The sequence below is a fragment of the Asterias rubens genome, chromosome 18 (genome assembly GCF_902459465.1).
Source record: "Asterias rubens chromosome 18, eAstRub1.3, whole genome shotgun sequence".
NCBI classification, from domain to species: Eukaryota; Metazoa; Echinodermata; class Asteroidea; order Forcipulatida; family Asteriidae; genus Asterias; species Asterias rubens.
The window spans coordinates 4,324,335-4,339,931 of record NC_047079.1 but is presented as its reverse complement, the minus strand read 5'-3'; the positions used below and the strand labels follow the sequence as shown (position 1 = coordinate 4,339,931).

The 15,597-nt window shown below is 39.0% G+C and overlaps 2 protein-coding genes across 4 annotated transcripts in view; one reads left to right on the top strand and one right to left on the bottom strand.

Moving 5' to 3' along the window:
• LOC117302416 (arf-GAP with coiled-coil, ANK repeat and PH domain-containing protein 2-like) overlaps positions 1-3,534 on the top strand; it is a 36,587-nt gene extending 33,053 nt beyond the window's left edge. For all 3 annotated transcript variants that reach the window (XM_033786356.1, XM_033786355.1, XM_033786354.1), the window contains one exon: positions 2,617-3,534. In XM_033786356.1, the coding sequence (XP_033642247.1) occupies positions 2,617-2,735 (119 nt within the window). In that variant the 3' untranslated portion in view covers positions 2,736-3,534. The remainder of the gene's footprint in view (positions 1-2,616) is intronic.
• A 4,016-nt stretch (positions 3,535-7,550) lies between these two features.
• LOC117302215 (allantoinase, mitochondrial-like) lies at positions 7,551-15,246 on the bottom strand. Its single transcript, XM_033786039.1, has 10 exons — positions 15,147-15,246; positions 14,028-14,181; positions 13,375-13,526; positions 12,655-12,769; positions 12,076-12,222; positions 11,052-11,194; positions 10,335-10,521; positions 9,375-9,513; positions 8,641-8,813; positions 7,551-7,847 (listed from the first exon to the last, which is right to left on the bottom strand). The coding sequence occupies exons 2-10, from the start codon at positions 14,169-14,171 to the stop codon at positions 7,662-7,664; spliced, it is 1,386 nt and encodes a 461-aa protein (XP_033641930.1). The 5' UTR covers positions 14,172-14,181; positions 15,147-15,246; the 3' UTR covers positions 7,551-7,661.
• Positions 15,247-15,597: the final 351 nt, after the last annotated feature.

Here is a 15,597-nt window from a genome sequence, read left to right as displayed (position 1 = left end):
ACACCAATAGGGTTACACCAATAGGGTTACACCAATAGGGTTACACCTAGTAACATGAGTCACAATGGAACTGTCCTTATACTAACACTGTTGTACTTGTTAAGCCCACACTATGAGAAGTTCTGCTTCAGCTCACAATGCTTACTTCCCATTACAGCAATGCAGTGTTGACTAGAATGCCGCTGTGCAATATTTACTAGCTTTCAGACACCAATAGGGTTACACCAATAGAGTTACACCTAGCTGCCTAGTAGTCACTGTGTAGGGCTTACTGCAGCCATGTCCAGACATCATTTTATTGAGTCTTTCAAGATTCGGTAAGATTTTGGAACACAAAACCTTTATGTTAAACTTACACCACTTGATGGTAGTAGCAAGCTTACCTTAAAATTTAACTTGCTGAGGAGCTGTAGTTTTTGAGAAATGAGTAAAACAATGTCAAGAAAGTATGTCTTACATGCTGAAGCAATTTTGTCTTTAGAGACGAGATTTATTTGTGTGACTTGTTTTTATTAATTTCTAAAAAACTGCTGCACCTCAGCAAGTTATATTTTAAGGGAAGCTTTCTATCATCATCATTTCAAACTGTGTGAGTTTAATATAAATCTGTGGACATGGTGTTTTGTGTTAGAACAAAGTACCCAGACCAAGAAAGCATTTTTAGTCGAGTGTACAATATCCCATACAAAAACATTAACTTTTTTTCCCCTTCACTTTCACACTAAAATGTAACAGTCGAGCTTGATAAAACTTTCCCAGATTGATTGTGGCTGATTTTATTAGGGAGGATGGGTGTAATTTAATTCTTCCAAAAACAAAACTAACTCTTGAGATGTTTGCAGCTGACTTTATCTCCTTCTACTGCCTTTTGTCAAATCTTGAGACAATTGTTGTGTTGTGTATAGCACCAGTTTCTGAGCGTATGCTTGTTGTGCAAAGCTTAGGTCGTGTCTGAATTGATCACAGCGTCATCATGCATTGAGGTGTACATGTAGAACATCCTTTAGCAACACCCTTAAAGGCAGTGGACACTATTGGTAATTACTCAAAATAGTTATTGGCATAAAACCTCACTTGGTGACGAGTAATGGGGAGAGGTTGATGGTATAAAACATTGTGAGAAACAGGACTTCAGAATTAGATTTTGAGGTCTCAAAATCAAGCATCTGAAAGCACACAACTTCGTAAGACAAGGGTGTTTTTTCTTGCTTAGTTATCTAAAAATTCCGACGACCAATTTTGCTCAAATTTGCACAGGTTTGTTATTTGTGAGAGGACTGGTCTTCTCAACTACCAATAGTGTCCAGTGTCTCTAAAGATTTTGTCAAGGGAAAACAACAATAACTTACAGAGTCGCTAAATTTCAACAAACCTGGCCGGAGTGGGCTCCGCTCCGGCCAGAATCTAACAATCCCTCGCACACACAAAATGGCAGGGGACCGGTCCTTTTTAGTCGCTGGTCCCCGGTGCTGGAACGCCCTACCAAGTCATATTCGGAACACCAACACACTCCAGACATTCAAGAGTAAATTAAAAACATATCTATTCTCGTAATCGTCTTTTCCGTAGCACTCTTCCAGCGCATTGAATTTTGTAAAATGCGCTTTATAAGTCTCGTTTATTATTATTATTATATTATAACCTCAATTTATTAGATGTTAGTTTTGTATTGGGGATAAAGAATCTAATTTGTACTGGGTATACACTGCTTAAAGTCATTGGACACTTTCGAAACAGAAAAAAAAAATAAAAGTTAACAGATTTACAATAACTTACAGGGTTTACAGAAGGTAACGGTGAAAGACTTCTCTTGAAATATTATTCCATGAAATGCTTAATTCTTTGAGAAAACATTAAAACAATTATCAATTCTCGATATCAAAAATTACGGAGTTTTTTTAAACACATGTCATGACACAGCAAAACATGCGGATACAAGGGTGGGTTTTCCCGTTATTTTCTCTCGACTCCGTGACCGATTGAGCCTAAATTTTCACAGGTTTGTTATTCTATATAGAGGTTGTGATACACGAAGTGTGGGCCTTAGACAATAAGCTTTGTTGAGGTATGGCGGACGTGATACACGCGTCACAAGCAGCGCGACTTATACCACACTCACCATGTTGGTGGTCATTAGGTTTACGTGTAAACTCCCGCGTCGCCTAAAATGCGCACTTCACTGAATAACACACATTCTATTTCTATGGTCAATACGCACAAATTTACTTCTCAAAAAGGCTGATACTGTTTATCGAAAGTGTCCAATGGCTTTAACACAGTTTACACTGGTATACAGTGCTGAGCACACATCGGTGTGAGGGTAAAAACGAATTCTGTTTTATAATAACCTCAACAGTGAAACTTCACAACAAATGTTCTACATGGATTTTTGTTTTTTTAGTGTGACTTGTGTGCTGAGTTTTTGAATCGGCTTGTTATTGTGTATCAAAGGGAATTTCAAGATCCTGAATTTTAAGACTATATTCCTCTGGAGGGATGTACCCATTGGTGGATAGATAGATAGATTAGATTATGATGTGATCAATTTCAGAAAAACTCCTCAACCCAGACTTCTCGTAGTCAACCTTTTCTTTACTTCCTCTTTTTTCTCGTCAGATGACGAGACATTTCAAGACGTCTTCCGAGACTTCACAAATCTCGCTTCCAATAATCCCGAGATGTTGTCAAATCGCAACTTCCAGGAGGACGAGAAACCATCTGAGTCGGATACTTGAAAAGAGGGAAACAAGCTCAGAAAAACGGAGAATACCAACAAAAAAAATGATCAGAAATACTGAAATTCTCTTTAGAGGGATTAACTTTGTGTCAAAGGTAAATTGTTTAAAATGTGGTCACCCAGGGAATGGTCTACTGAGTGCTCAATAGTGATAGACCCCTTGCATGTGACCGAACAGCGCCCTCTATGATGTCAAAGGAAGACCTATCATGGCTGGGGAGGTGTGCGAGAGGTGTACACACGCTCAGTACATATTTCCTTTGTGTGAGCGCAGCAATGGTGGCCTTATGCATGGAGTCTGTTGAATGGGTGGTAGATTTGTGTTTCTTCAAGCTCATGAATTATGCATGAATCAAGCATGAATAATACATGATCTTGTGAATTATGCAATTCAGTCTTGAATACGGACAACCACATAAAGTGAACTTAACATACACACCAAGGTGACTAATATGTATTGAATCAATGTGGGTCCAAATCAACATAAATCTCCTTGGATGTTTGGCACAGACTTTAACAGCATTACCATGTGTAACTTAATTACTCTTGAAGCGCCCTCTGTTGGTATCATCTGTGTTCCAGAAAAAGAAAAAAAAATCATGTATATACCTATATTTATACTACACTAAACAACATTAAGTATTAAACAGTGGCCTTACTACAGAGTTATGAATTCAGAATATTTTCACAAAAGCCATAATGACGAAGTGTACAATAAATAAAAAATAACTCGCAATAGATTGGCTTCTACCTGCTGTGGATGGGCAGAGGGCGCTGTTGGTGTAACTAAGGAAAACAAACATAGACCTTATCGCAAATACCAATGCGCAAGCGCAGACTGTTGAATGAGGTGCATTGTGGGATATATATGGATCAAATTTGGATACCAGCTAGACCACAATGCACCTAATTCCAAGCTTTACGCGCGCGCCCCGGTATTTGCAAAAAGGTCTATGTTTAGCGTATCTGCCTGCCTCGTTTTAAGAGATCGCCTCTTCTTTTTTTGTCTTTTTTCTTTTTTACATATTACTAATCCGGTTGTGTCGGACGGCACATTTTGAAAAAGCAATAGGTCTGCCTTCCTTTTATCAAAAGGCAGGACGCTTAAAAACCTGGTGTTTTTGTTGGGGCCTAACGATGTCATATGTCACTGGTTGTGATACGGGGTGGTGGAAGAAGCAGGGATGAAAGCATTTGTATAAAGTAAGTATTACAAAATCATTACCTCAAAAAATGATATTTAATATTCTTGGTAGCATTTCTATTTTCACATTTACAGAACACAATGCACTATTTTCACATTCTTTGAATGTACGCACTAAAGTTGTACGATATTTTACTGAAGTACCGGGTCATGTGGATGAAGACAGAGAGAGAGAGGGATGTATTCTCAGCAACTCGCACTATGCAAAACATTCACTGCAGTGTTGAAAGGCCACTTGGCATCGTCGCAGATTATAATTACGAAATGAATTCTGGTCGTTCCCAATATGGAAAGGAAAAGCCAGATTTCAACGAATGAAATGCATTCAATGTTGTCTCCAAGTAAATACTTTTTCTAACAGTGGAACGAAATTAAACTAAAGTAATTCAATGTTAACACCCACTTATTAAAAAGGATGTATACTTTCTAGGTTTTTGTGGCCAAACTTGGAAATCCTGCAATAGAGCTTACCAATCACAAGTGCTGGATGTTTTCCAGGGCTCGATTTCACGAAGCATGAAGATTCATCTTAAAGATGCTATGTCAGATTTTTGGCCGATTTGACCCAAAAATTTTGATTTAAAATTCAATAGGTATTTTGGTGGGTGTCGAGAAAGTTACAAGCTTTTATTTAAGCCATTGCTCGAAAATTAGTAGTGGCAGTGAAATAAAGTGCTCAAAATTAGTTTTTGTCGGGATCTTGACAGTATATCACGTGACCAATTCTTATGTGTTTTATAAGAAACGTTTTAAATTTTGTTCATGGGTCCTGACCATTAAAAGTAAAAGTTAAACTTTTTTTCGTTAGAGCGGGTGATACTCTTTGAAAAACCATTCACTAAAAAGAAAATTTGGTTTAATGTTTTGGGCAAAAAATCTGACATAGCATCTTTAAAGATTTGTATTGTGACATTACACTTTGCTTTAGCAAAGTGTTGATTTGCAGTTAAGACTTCAATTCGAAATTAAAAAAATCAAAATTCATATTTTTGAATATCTAGTTTTTCATCAAAGTACACATTGCATTATATTTCAGCAGAAATAAGTAACAAAAAACATGCTAGTGAAAGTAACAACCAAAAATAACACAACAAAAAAATAATAATAATAATAACAAAAGACATGTGGACTATATTAATATCTAGTTGTGTTAGACACGCATTTTTATTTGTTACTGTTTAAATAATCAAACAAAAATATGTGTTTAAAGCAATTCTTAGTTTGGTTAATATTCCAGTAAGCCCAAAGTCCCCATTAAAAAACCAAGATCAAAATTCCAACTGGAGAACTAATATATAAAATGTTGCAAAAACAACAGTTAAAGACACTGTACACTATTGGTAATTGTCACTGGGTGTTTCTCAATATATGCATAAAATAACAAACCTGTGAAAATTTCAGCTCAATTGGTCGTCGAAGTTGCGAGATTTTTATGAAAGAAAAAACACCCTTGTCACACAAAGTTATGTGCTTTCAGATGCTTGATTTCGAGACCTCAAATTCTAATTATGAGGTCTCGAAATCAAATTCGTGGAAAATTACTTTTTTCTCGAAAACTACGCGCAGATTTTACAAAACTCGTTGCCTGATTGTTTAGTCAACAGCGTGGTTGCGTTAATAAACTGAGCGCTTGATGCGCCTGCAAGCCGAAATGCAATTTGTCTGTACAGATGGCGTCTTTTGCAACTTATCTACATAGAGCAGTATTTTTGCGAAGAAATCGGGACGCTTAATATAAAAAAATAACATAAAAGCCCTGACTTTAAATCTATCACCAATAAACTTTCCAGGAATCAAACTTTTATCAAAACACAATGGCAACCCTTGTGCACAAACTTCATTTGACTAGGGCGCCCTCCACGTCAAATGAAGGTTTCTCTTTGTCCCATTCTGTGCGCTGCACAAACATAGCCGACGTGTCCATTGTTCCATCATCAGTTAAAGGAACACGTTGCCTTGGAATTGTCAAGTTGGTCTTTGAAAAGCGTTTCGCTAGATAGATATTTTAAAAGTAGAATAAAATGATCCACACAAGTATCACACAAAATTGCGTGGTTTTCTTTTTATTTCGTCGACTAACACAGTCGGCCATTTATGGGAGTCCAATTGTTGACTCCCATAAATGGCCGACCGTGTTAGTTTGCAAAGTAAAAGGAAAACAACGCAAATTCGAGGCATATTTGTGTCGATCATTGAATTCTACTTTTAAAACATCTTTCTAACATATGCAGTTTATGACAAACGGTTACAAACACTTGTCAAAGACCAACTCGACCGATCCAAGGCAACGTGTTCCCTTAACCTCTATGATAGCAACGGAATGACATCATTGCACTATAAACCTTTCCATTGTTGGTAAATGAGCCGCGCTGGTTGGCATGGGTGGCCGAATGCAGATGTTGTAAACAAATCAAACATTTCTGAGAATTATCTTTTTTTTTCCTTTTTTTTTTTCCCAATACACATTGGTTGCTTTGTTTCCAAGAAATTCATCATTATTTTTGAATATTTATGTAACATTATTAAGGCCGGTTTGTAGTCGGTCGTGCGATGGAAATCTTGCGCATGATCCTAAGACTGAGGCCTAAAAACCGTGCCTTTCTTTGATTGCGCGTCAAGATTTCCATCGCGCGACTGACTAAACCGGCCTTTACAAACTATGGCTATATGTTGTTTTAAATCGCATTTATGGCTTTCCATAGTTTTCCAACCTTAGTTGGCTGTGACGTTGCAATAGTAAGGTATTTCGGAGGCTATATTGATTAGACAAAGCTCTTGACAGTACTACATTATAGGACTGATATAAACAGATCTTGCTAGGCAGTTTGAAGGCACTGGACACCTTTGGTAATTGTCAAAGACAAAATTTGGACTCGTTTGGTCATCGAAGTTGCAAGAAAATAATGAAAGAAAAAACAAACACATTTGTTGCACAAGTTTGTGTGCTTTCAGATGAGTGAGAAATTACTTCTTTCTCAAAAGACTTCAGAGGGATCCGTTTCTCACAATGTTTTATACTATCAAGAGCTCTCCATTGCTCGTTACCAAGTAAGGTTTTATGCTAATAATTATTTTGAGTAATTACCAATAGTGTCCAGTGCCATTAAAGTAGTGAACATTGAGACAGTAGTAGATTAAATTAATAGTAGAAAATGGCACGGGATTGTTTTGTTTATATAATATGCCTCTGTAGAGATCATTTGTCTTCTTTGATGAATACTAAACTAAACATTTTTAAACTGGAAAGTTTCAATAAAAATATCCTATACATGTAATTTATATCAATTTCACTCTGAAGTGGTTATCCATTTGTTTCATAATACTCTGATAGATTAAAGAAAATCGAATGAAGAAAAGGAACGTTACAGAACTGGTAAGAAACAAAAATCGTGAAGATCACAGATCTACGTCAAACCTACACGGTCTAATTATGATGATAGTATAAAACATCCCATGGAATATGGGAGAGTTTTATTCATTATTCTTTTTGCATCGATGCCATGCAAAAATGGGTTATCGGTTTTTCACTATTTTCTCGTGACCCAGATGGCTGATCGATCTCAAACTTCTACAGGTTTGTCAGTTTATATATATATATGGTGGATTACATAAAGTGCTTACACTGCCAGCAACCACTTCTTTGCTAGCAAAACCAATTCTGTAATGTTCCTTTTTAAATTAAAACGGTACAACGATGTACGAAGAAAACAATGTCCTGCTTCACAATCTGGCAGACACGCCATCCCGAGTCCCTCGGAATAGTAGCTTTCCAAGTGGCGTCTTTGAATGTACACCACTGTCATACACCACCCGACCACGGACAATCGTCTTGTGGACCACGCCCTTCAATATCATTCCCTCGTAGGGTGTAAGCTTGTTCCGATGTTCAATCTTGTCGCGAGTCACCTGAAAACATTACAATTTTATAAAACAATGTGAAAGTATTGTTTGGATTGATGTCATTTGTTGAGTCCTGCTGTAGTGTCTGGCCATTTCGTTTATTTATTCTGATAGTAAAGCCAAGGACTCTCAGAGAAGCGAACTTAACATAGAGCTATATATATTGACTAACACCCCGTTATACACGCACTGAAGTTTTGAAGCCGTGTGGGCGCATCCATGTTTATGTACAAACCAATACAAAAGCTTGAATTTTTGTACGGCAATTGTACGGCTATTTGCATGATAGTGTGTTTGTTCTTTTCTATGTGTCATCGAACCAAAAAATGCAGCAAACGTGAATGCGCCATCTGCTGCGATGAGCGTACAAACTGCGAGCGTCATGTGCGTCATGTTTAAAAGGCGCGTATGCTTTTTTTAGTACATCAATTAAGTCGAACTTACGGTTTTCGTAGCACGGACGTACGCGAATGGGCAGTCGCGTACGAAAGGGGAAGCGCAGACGCCGAATGTAAAAAAATTCCGGCAATGTGTGTTCTCTTAAAATTAAAATCGTTCCATAGTCAAGCAACACATCAAACATGTCTGCGCACAGGGCGACTTTAAAACGCAGAGCAAGTTAGCGCTCTTGTCATTATCACTGTACTAGCCTAGAACCCAAATGGAGAGAAGACAAATAAGAAAGTTTAAGTTTTATATGTGGGAGGAAAACGCCAGACAATTATTGCAGGGAAAATTTGAGTACGTGAGGAGTGGAGTTAGTAAAAAGGGAGGGGGAAGGGGGGGGTGGTCAATCTACCTTGAATTCAGATTCAGGATCCCAGATGACAACATCGCCGTCCATGCCGACCTTCAGTTGACCTTTACGGTCAGACAGGCCGGCCAGTTGGGCTGTCCGTTCGCACATCAAGTGCACTATCTCATGAATATGCAAACCACGACTACGGGCTCCGGTCCAAAAAAGCGACAGACCTAGAAATAGAGCAGACATCTGTTTTATTTGTATGTCGTTGTTTGTCTTGAAGGTTTTTTCCTTTTGTAGATCAAGTTATTGACCATTACATCAATCCCTACATACTGTGAATAAAGACGTCTGTAGTATTATTTACCTGTAGAAGTTTTCAACTTCAATAATCGTCAAGTTGTCGGGGAAGTCACGAACATCCGTTGTACATGTTAATATAATTTTTTCCTCACCGATCCAACAGTTATGTGAAATTGTTTTACTCAATTCTCAAAACAAGTAATATTTTAAGAGAAGCTTTGTACCATCATTGTTTTTAAACCGTGTAAGTTTAATGTAAATCTGTGGACTTTTGTGTTTTATGTCATCTAAAAGTACCAAGGCAATATTAATGCACACCTATGGCCAGTGACCCACCAATACTTCACCCCACCTCTTCTACTATTTTTCTTCATCGATGGCAACAAATTTACTTTGGATGGTTGGGAAAGTTCTAAAAAAATATTTTGAGACAGAGGTACGGTTATGATTTGTTTTCTAAATTGATGTGAAGAGGTCAAAGTTCTTACCAAATTGTAACGAGGATATTCCACCCCAGGCTTTCATGAAATCCCCCTCCTTGGTCAACTTAAGGTCAGCCGTACAGGGGGAGTGGTCTGAAACGATCAGATCAATATCACCATTAATGACGGCCTGCCAAAGCTTCTCCTGAAAAAGGAAACAGTTGACAAGAATTTTAGAAATAGTTTGGGGTTTGAACCAATGACGTTAAGATTTACATACCGGCGCTCTACCAACTGAGCTCTCTAGCCCTATTTTGGTGGTCTCCCTATTTGTCAATATCTTTGTTTGGGGTGTCAGAGATCTTTAGAAGGTGGCATGGTTGGCTTATGCGTACAGCGCTCGCATCTCATCAAGGTGACCCCAGTTTGATTCCCGGCAAGGGCCATATGTGAGTTGAGTTGTGCGTTGGTTCTCTGCAAGTGTTTTCCAATCCGGTTTTCCTCCCTTGGGAAAAATCAAACACTTTCGACCTTGGCTGTGCTCCGTGGTCATAATGGATTGATGTGGCTGGCAGCCAAAGGCGCCCTTGCATGCCTGCTTCTCGAACATGTTGTAGCCGCGTCCTTTGCAGTTCAGCTCTTAGCTGAGAGTAAGGATGATTAGTCTCCCAAAATTATAAGGTAACTTAATCTTGAAATAAATGCTGACGGAGTTTGTTTTATGTTGGATGTTAACTGCACAAAAAAAATAATTTATTTCATTTCATTTATTTTGGTTGTGAAACCACCAAGGACTCTCTGAAAAGTGAACTTAATCAATGTACTAAACAAGAACCCATTGGAGAGAAGACGAGGAAGGAAGTTTCGGTTTAGAAGTGCGAAGAAACACCCTAGATAATTATTCAAGGGAAAAACCCAACGCAGTCGGAGTTGTAAGGCGAGGAAAGATACCACTTTGCCAACCTGACTGGAAACAAAAATGGAAACTCGCGAGGGGGAGGGGGGCGCTGTCGTTCTTAGCCTCACCTGATTTTCTTTCTCTCTGATTGGTGGACAGCATTTAAACTGCGTTGCTCCACTTGGCACAGTCTCGGCATCTAGTGAGAGATAATGATGGCAGGTTTCCACGGTGATGGGGGCGCCCTGTTTACGAGCATCCAGGATTATGGGAAGGGCTTCGGCCGATGACAGATGAACAATATGACACGGCACCCTGGGCAATTTAATCAAACAATTTAAACCCTGCAATAATAATTTGCCCCATGGAGACACAAAATCTTACAACAAAAGTTTAGGGCCCTTGAATTTCCGTTTTACTGGGTTCGGAGGTTTGGTTTAAACAAGTCATTGACTACATTTTTGACTGTAACATTGCTTTACGAACTCCGACCAGAGGGCAATTTGTGAATTTCTACTTCCTTTCAAGTGCAGCCTTCATTAATGAAGATAGTCGCACTGTCTGGTTACACCGGGGCGAACCCCTTCTCTTTGCGATAAGTGGGTACTGGGGTCTAAGAGATGTTAAATTTGCATGGGAGATAAAGAATATTAAGTTTGGTTTTTACCAATACACCGATGTGTGTAAGCACTGTATACTCAGTACTTTCCAGGTTACCAGCCCAAATTAGATTAAGTTTGCAATGTTGTGGCTGGTGCCTGACTCAATAATATTTGCTTAGCAATGAAATTTGTCAAGCGATATTCTCTGCTTAACAGCTCTATGAAATTGGGCCCCGATCTTACCGATATTGTAAGCAAAGCTTCGCTACCAATTCAATAGCACCGTTTTCCATGGCTTTGGGTCTGGATTCGAGGAATGTCTGATACGCAGTAGGAGAAGATTGAGTGTTCTCGGTATCAAGCTGCGTTTCTACTTCTGCATGGAACTAGAAAAAAATACAGAAAATAGCGCCAGAAGTTAGTTTTACTTCTGCATGGAACCAGTCAAAATACAGAAAATAACGCAAGAAGTTAGTTTCACTTCTGCATGGAACTAGTCAAAATACAGAAATAACGCTTGAAGTTAGTTTTACATCTGCATGGAACTAGTCAAAATACGAATTAACGATACTAGTTAGTTTCGACTTCTGCATGGACTTAGTAAAAAATACAGCAAATAACGCTTGAAGTTAGTTGATGACAAATTAAAAGAGCAACTTATGTTTTTGTCTAGTCCCCTATATACAATCATAATAATGAACACTGATTCTCATTGGCTATAATGGGTCTAGTCTGGCCCCCTAAAGACAGGTACTTGCTTTTCAGAACCAGTCATTCATTGGATACAATCATTTCATTGGATAACCGTGCTGTGACATAAGCTGTTTATATCTGCGTTTTGATTTGTACAAGGTGACGTTTGGCAGCTGCACTTTTCTTTTGACAAAGCATTATTAATGTAAACACTGCTTATCCACTTCAGTGTCCAGCCGTCGATTTCACAAAGAGTTAGGACTCGTCTTATCTCGAGTTAGGACGAGTAACTCTTCCTAACTTAGGATTAATCTTAAGGTCTGCATGCTACAGTGCAGGGTTGGGACTCGTCCTAAGTCCTAAGATAAGTCTTAAGTTAGGAAGAGTTTTGTGAAATCGACAGCAGGGTTGGATTTCACAAGAGTTAAGACTAGTCTTATCTCGAGTTAACTCATCCTAACCTAGGACTAGCCATGGACTAGTCCGTAATTAGGAATAGTCCTAACTGTGAAATCAACCCAAGTGCCTCTAAAGGGTTAATCAACCTTTGTGTTGTTTGACATGACCTATTTACCAGCAGAACACTGTCCGTTCCTTGTAACTCTTTCATTGCTTTGTGGAGGTCGGCCTCGGACACGTGAGGGAATTCCTCCACTCCACTGTGAATCAGGAAGCACTTAAACCCAGAAATACCGGCAGCTATCATCGGCTTCAGCTCAAGCTGAAAAAAAGAAGTTAAAAGTGATAGTTGATCCTTCTATCAGGAATGATATTTGGTAATTGAAAAACAAGTAGGAACATTTTAATGAGTACAAGAGCTGACCTACATTTAAAGCCATTATACACTTTCGGTAAACAGTATTGTCCAAGGCCCACACTTCGTGTATCACAACTTCTATATAAAATAACAAACCTGTGAAAATTTAGGCTCAATCGGTCATCGGAGTCGGGAGAAAATAACGGGAAAACCCACTCTTGTTTCCGCACGTTTGTCATGACATGTGTTTAAAATAAACCCGTAATTCTCGCTATCGAGAATTGATATTGTTTTAATGTTTTCTCAAAAAGTAAAGCATTTTATGGACCAATATTTCAAGAGAAACTTCCTAAACTGTGATTTCTTCATAATTCTTCACTTGTATCAGTTGCTTACCTGGTTCCCGGGTACAACCCCGCCCCAGAAGGCCACATCAACAGCCGCCATCTTGGCCGCATAGTCCAGCTTTGTGTTGAAGGCATCGAGTGAGATTGTAGATGGAATGCAGTTTCTAATTTTATAACGAGACAAAAAAAAAAAAACATTGTTAGAACAGATGTTACAGCCTTTTGCCATTTCTAAATTTTGTACCAAGACAAAAACCAAAATATTGTTAGAAAAAATGTTACAACTTTTGCGAAGGGAGTGTCTGTTTAATAGTTTATTTCTGTTTTTCCGAACAGCAACAGTGCTTAGAATATTGCATTGTATACAAGTACAATTGAGTGACTGTTCCACCAACATTTTAACCCTTCCACTGTCTGACCATTTAATATCATCCACTGTTGTGTACATAAACTATGCAATATTTAATGAGCAGTACATAGTCAACCCTCCTATGGTCCGGAAATCGTTGCGGCATTGTTGCGGAAATTGCCTCATGATTTACATGCTACAGTTCGGGTTAGGGCTAGATGAATATTATAAGATGATTTGGGTTTGAACAAAAATAAATTGACCAAAGTGAGACTCGAACCAACGACCTCCAGATGTGCTGACAATCTACCAGCTGAGCTATCTAGCCCTATATTGGTGGTGTTCCTATTTTCTCATGGTTTGGGGGTGCCAGAGTATTTGAGAATATAAAAGATGGTTTTAAATCGTATATGTACTTACAGGGGCATGTCCACTATTGTCGTAATGCCACCGGCAGCGGCAGCTCTTGTTGCCGTCTCGTACCCTTCCCATTCTGTACGGCCGGGCTCGTTGACATGAACATGGCTGTCAACAATCCCCGGCATGACTAGGTGTGCCCCTGCATCTATATCCTGTGGGTGTACAAGCAAACAAACAAACACTAGTATAAGGGTTCGGAGTACTTTTTGTACGACACAAAACACAAACGTCCACAGATGTAACACAAAACACAATGTCCACAGATTTATATTAAACTTACAGTTTGAAGATAATGATAGTAGAAGGCTTCACTTAAAATATTAGTTGCTGAGGTGCTGGTGTTTTTGAGAAATGAGTAAAACAATTTCACGAAAATTATGTTAGCATGTACAACGATTTACGCGAATCTCCTGAAAACATTGCTGTGATTTTCATTGCACGCCATTTTCAGACGAAACGCATGAACCAGCCGTTGATTTCACCAAACTCTTCCTAACATAAGGAACAATCTTAGGACCAAGACCAGTTAAGCTCTGTAACCATAGACGTTAGGGCGCATTGAACCCATCCTAAGTTAGGAGGAGTAGAAAGGATTAATCCTAGCGTTTCGAGAAATTGGCTGCAGAATGGCTATAGTGAACTTGAGAACTTACTCTCTGACTGTCCCATGACCCGTTGTAATTTTCCCCCTCGATGATGCTAGTAATCTTGCCATTGGTTATCTCCAAGACCCCAGGTCCAATCCCACCATTGTCCCCAAGTAGAACTCGCTTACTCTTGATGCGTACAGTCGCCATGGCAATCTCACTAGAGTTACAGAAGGAAACAAAAATCTTTCAAGCATCATCTGTTTACAGAACTTAGTTCATTTTGTTGGAGGGCCTTGAATATTTGAGTAAATACTGAACCCAACCTAGGGTAGAACTACTCCTACCTAGAACTATGATATGAGCTTCGTTCCGCTATCGTTCATGGAGATGATAGCGAAAACAACTCTCATAGTTCTAGGAGTAGGGTAGAACCAGCACTTCTAAATATATATTTTAAATATTAATTTTAAATCATGATTGATACATCATAGATGAAATTTTGCATCACATCAGGGATAAATCACATCTATGGAAGTGTCGTGGCCGAGCGGTTAAGAGCACCAAATTCAAACTCTGGTGTTTCTGATCAGCAGAGTGTGGGGTTCGAATCCCCAGCCGTAACACTTGCGTCCTTAAGCAAGACACTTGACCATTGCTTCGTTCTTGGGATGGGACATTAAGCCGTATGTCCCATGTGTTGTGTAACACATATAAATTAAGAACCCAAGTGCACTTATCGAAAAGAGAAGGGGTTCGCCCCAGTGTTCCTGGCTGTGGCTGCTGTATGCACTGTAGCATCTTGTAAACCTTTATATGAGGTGCTAAATAATTGTGTCTCATAATTCATCACTTCAATAACCTATAGATCTTTCTTTGTATATTCTCAGCTCCTTGAGCACCTTGTCTGGTAGATACGTGCGCTATATTTATAAGACTTCGATATTAATATTATTTATATCATAGTTTTTTATAAACAATATAATTATTATTTTTACCCCTAAATACATATAATTTAAAACGATCGATGCCCGATGACGTGTATTAGACGCTGCATCCTCAGTACATTTGTAACTTGTAAGTTACGAGTGAGTGCACTGTAGTGCCACGGATGTAGACTAATACCTATATAATTAAGTCAATCCATGAAGTGAAGACTACCTAACATTAACAAGCATAACAAACCTTTCTGGTTATGGATGGTGGGTTCCTCCTCCGTTTACATTGCGTACACTACGTGGATATTGTTTGAGAGAGAGAAGGAGAGACCGTCCATCCGTGTTATTGTTATATACTGCCCTCTACAGGCAGCTCAAAGCTAATAATGGGTCCTCAATCCATGGTTCATCAACACCCAACCTTCCTTGCTCGCCGGCGGCCGACCGAACAGAGGAGTTTTGGGCAAAATGTTCTCAAGATCTTATTGTATGATCCTACACTGATTATGTACTTCTTGCATCGAGCTCAGAAGCTCAAACAGGCAGCTTAGTTAAGCTCTTTTCCTTGAGTTGCGAGCACGTGAGGAGGTCTGTCTCCAAGAAGTAGGGGGGAGGGATCGCGATTCCAGTGTGAAAAAGTTATGGCAATTAAAGTTCATCTACCCCGTCAGCCCCGTTTTTAGGGCTCCCACATATAT

Excerpts from the sequence above, each read along its gene's own strand:
- LOC117302215 (XM_033786039.1), bottom strand. The coding sequence starts at position 14,171 with ATGGCGACTGTACGCATCAAGAGTAAGCGAGTTCTACTTGGGGACAAT. Across the intron at positions 10,522-11,051 it reads AAGCTTTGCTTACAATATCG|GGTGCCGTGTCATATTGTTC; the intron begins GTAAGATCGGGG and ends TAAATTGCCCAG. Across the intron at positions 7,848-8,640 it reads ATCCTGAATCTGAATTCAAG|GTGACTCGCGACAAGATTGA; the intron begins GTAGATTGACCA and ends TAATGTTTTCAG.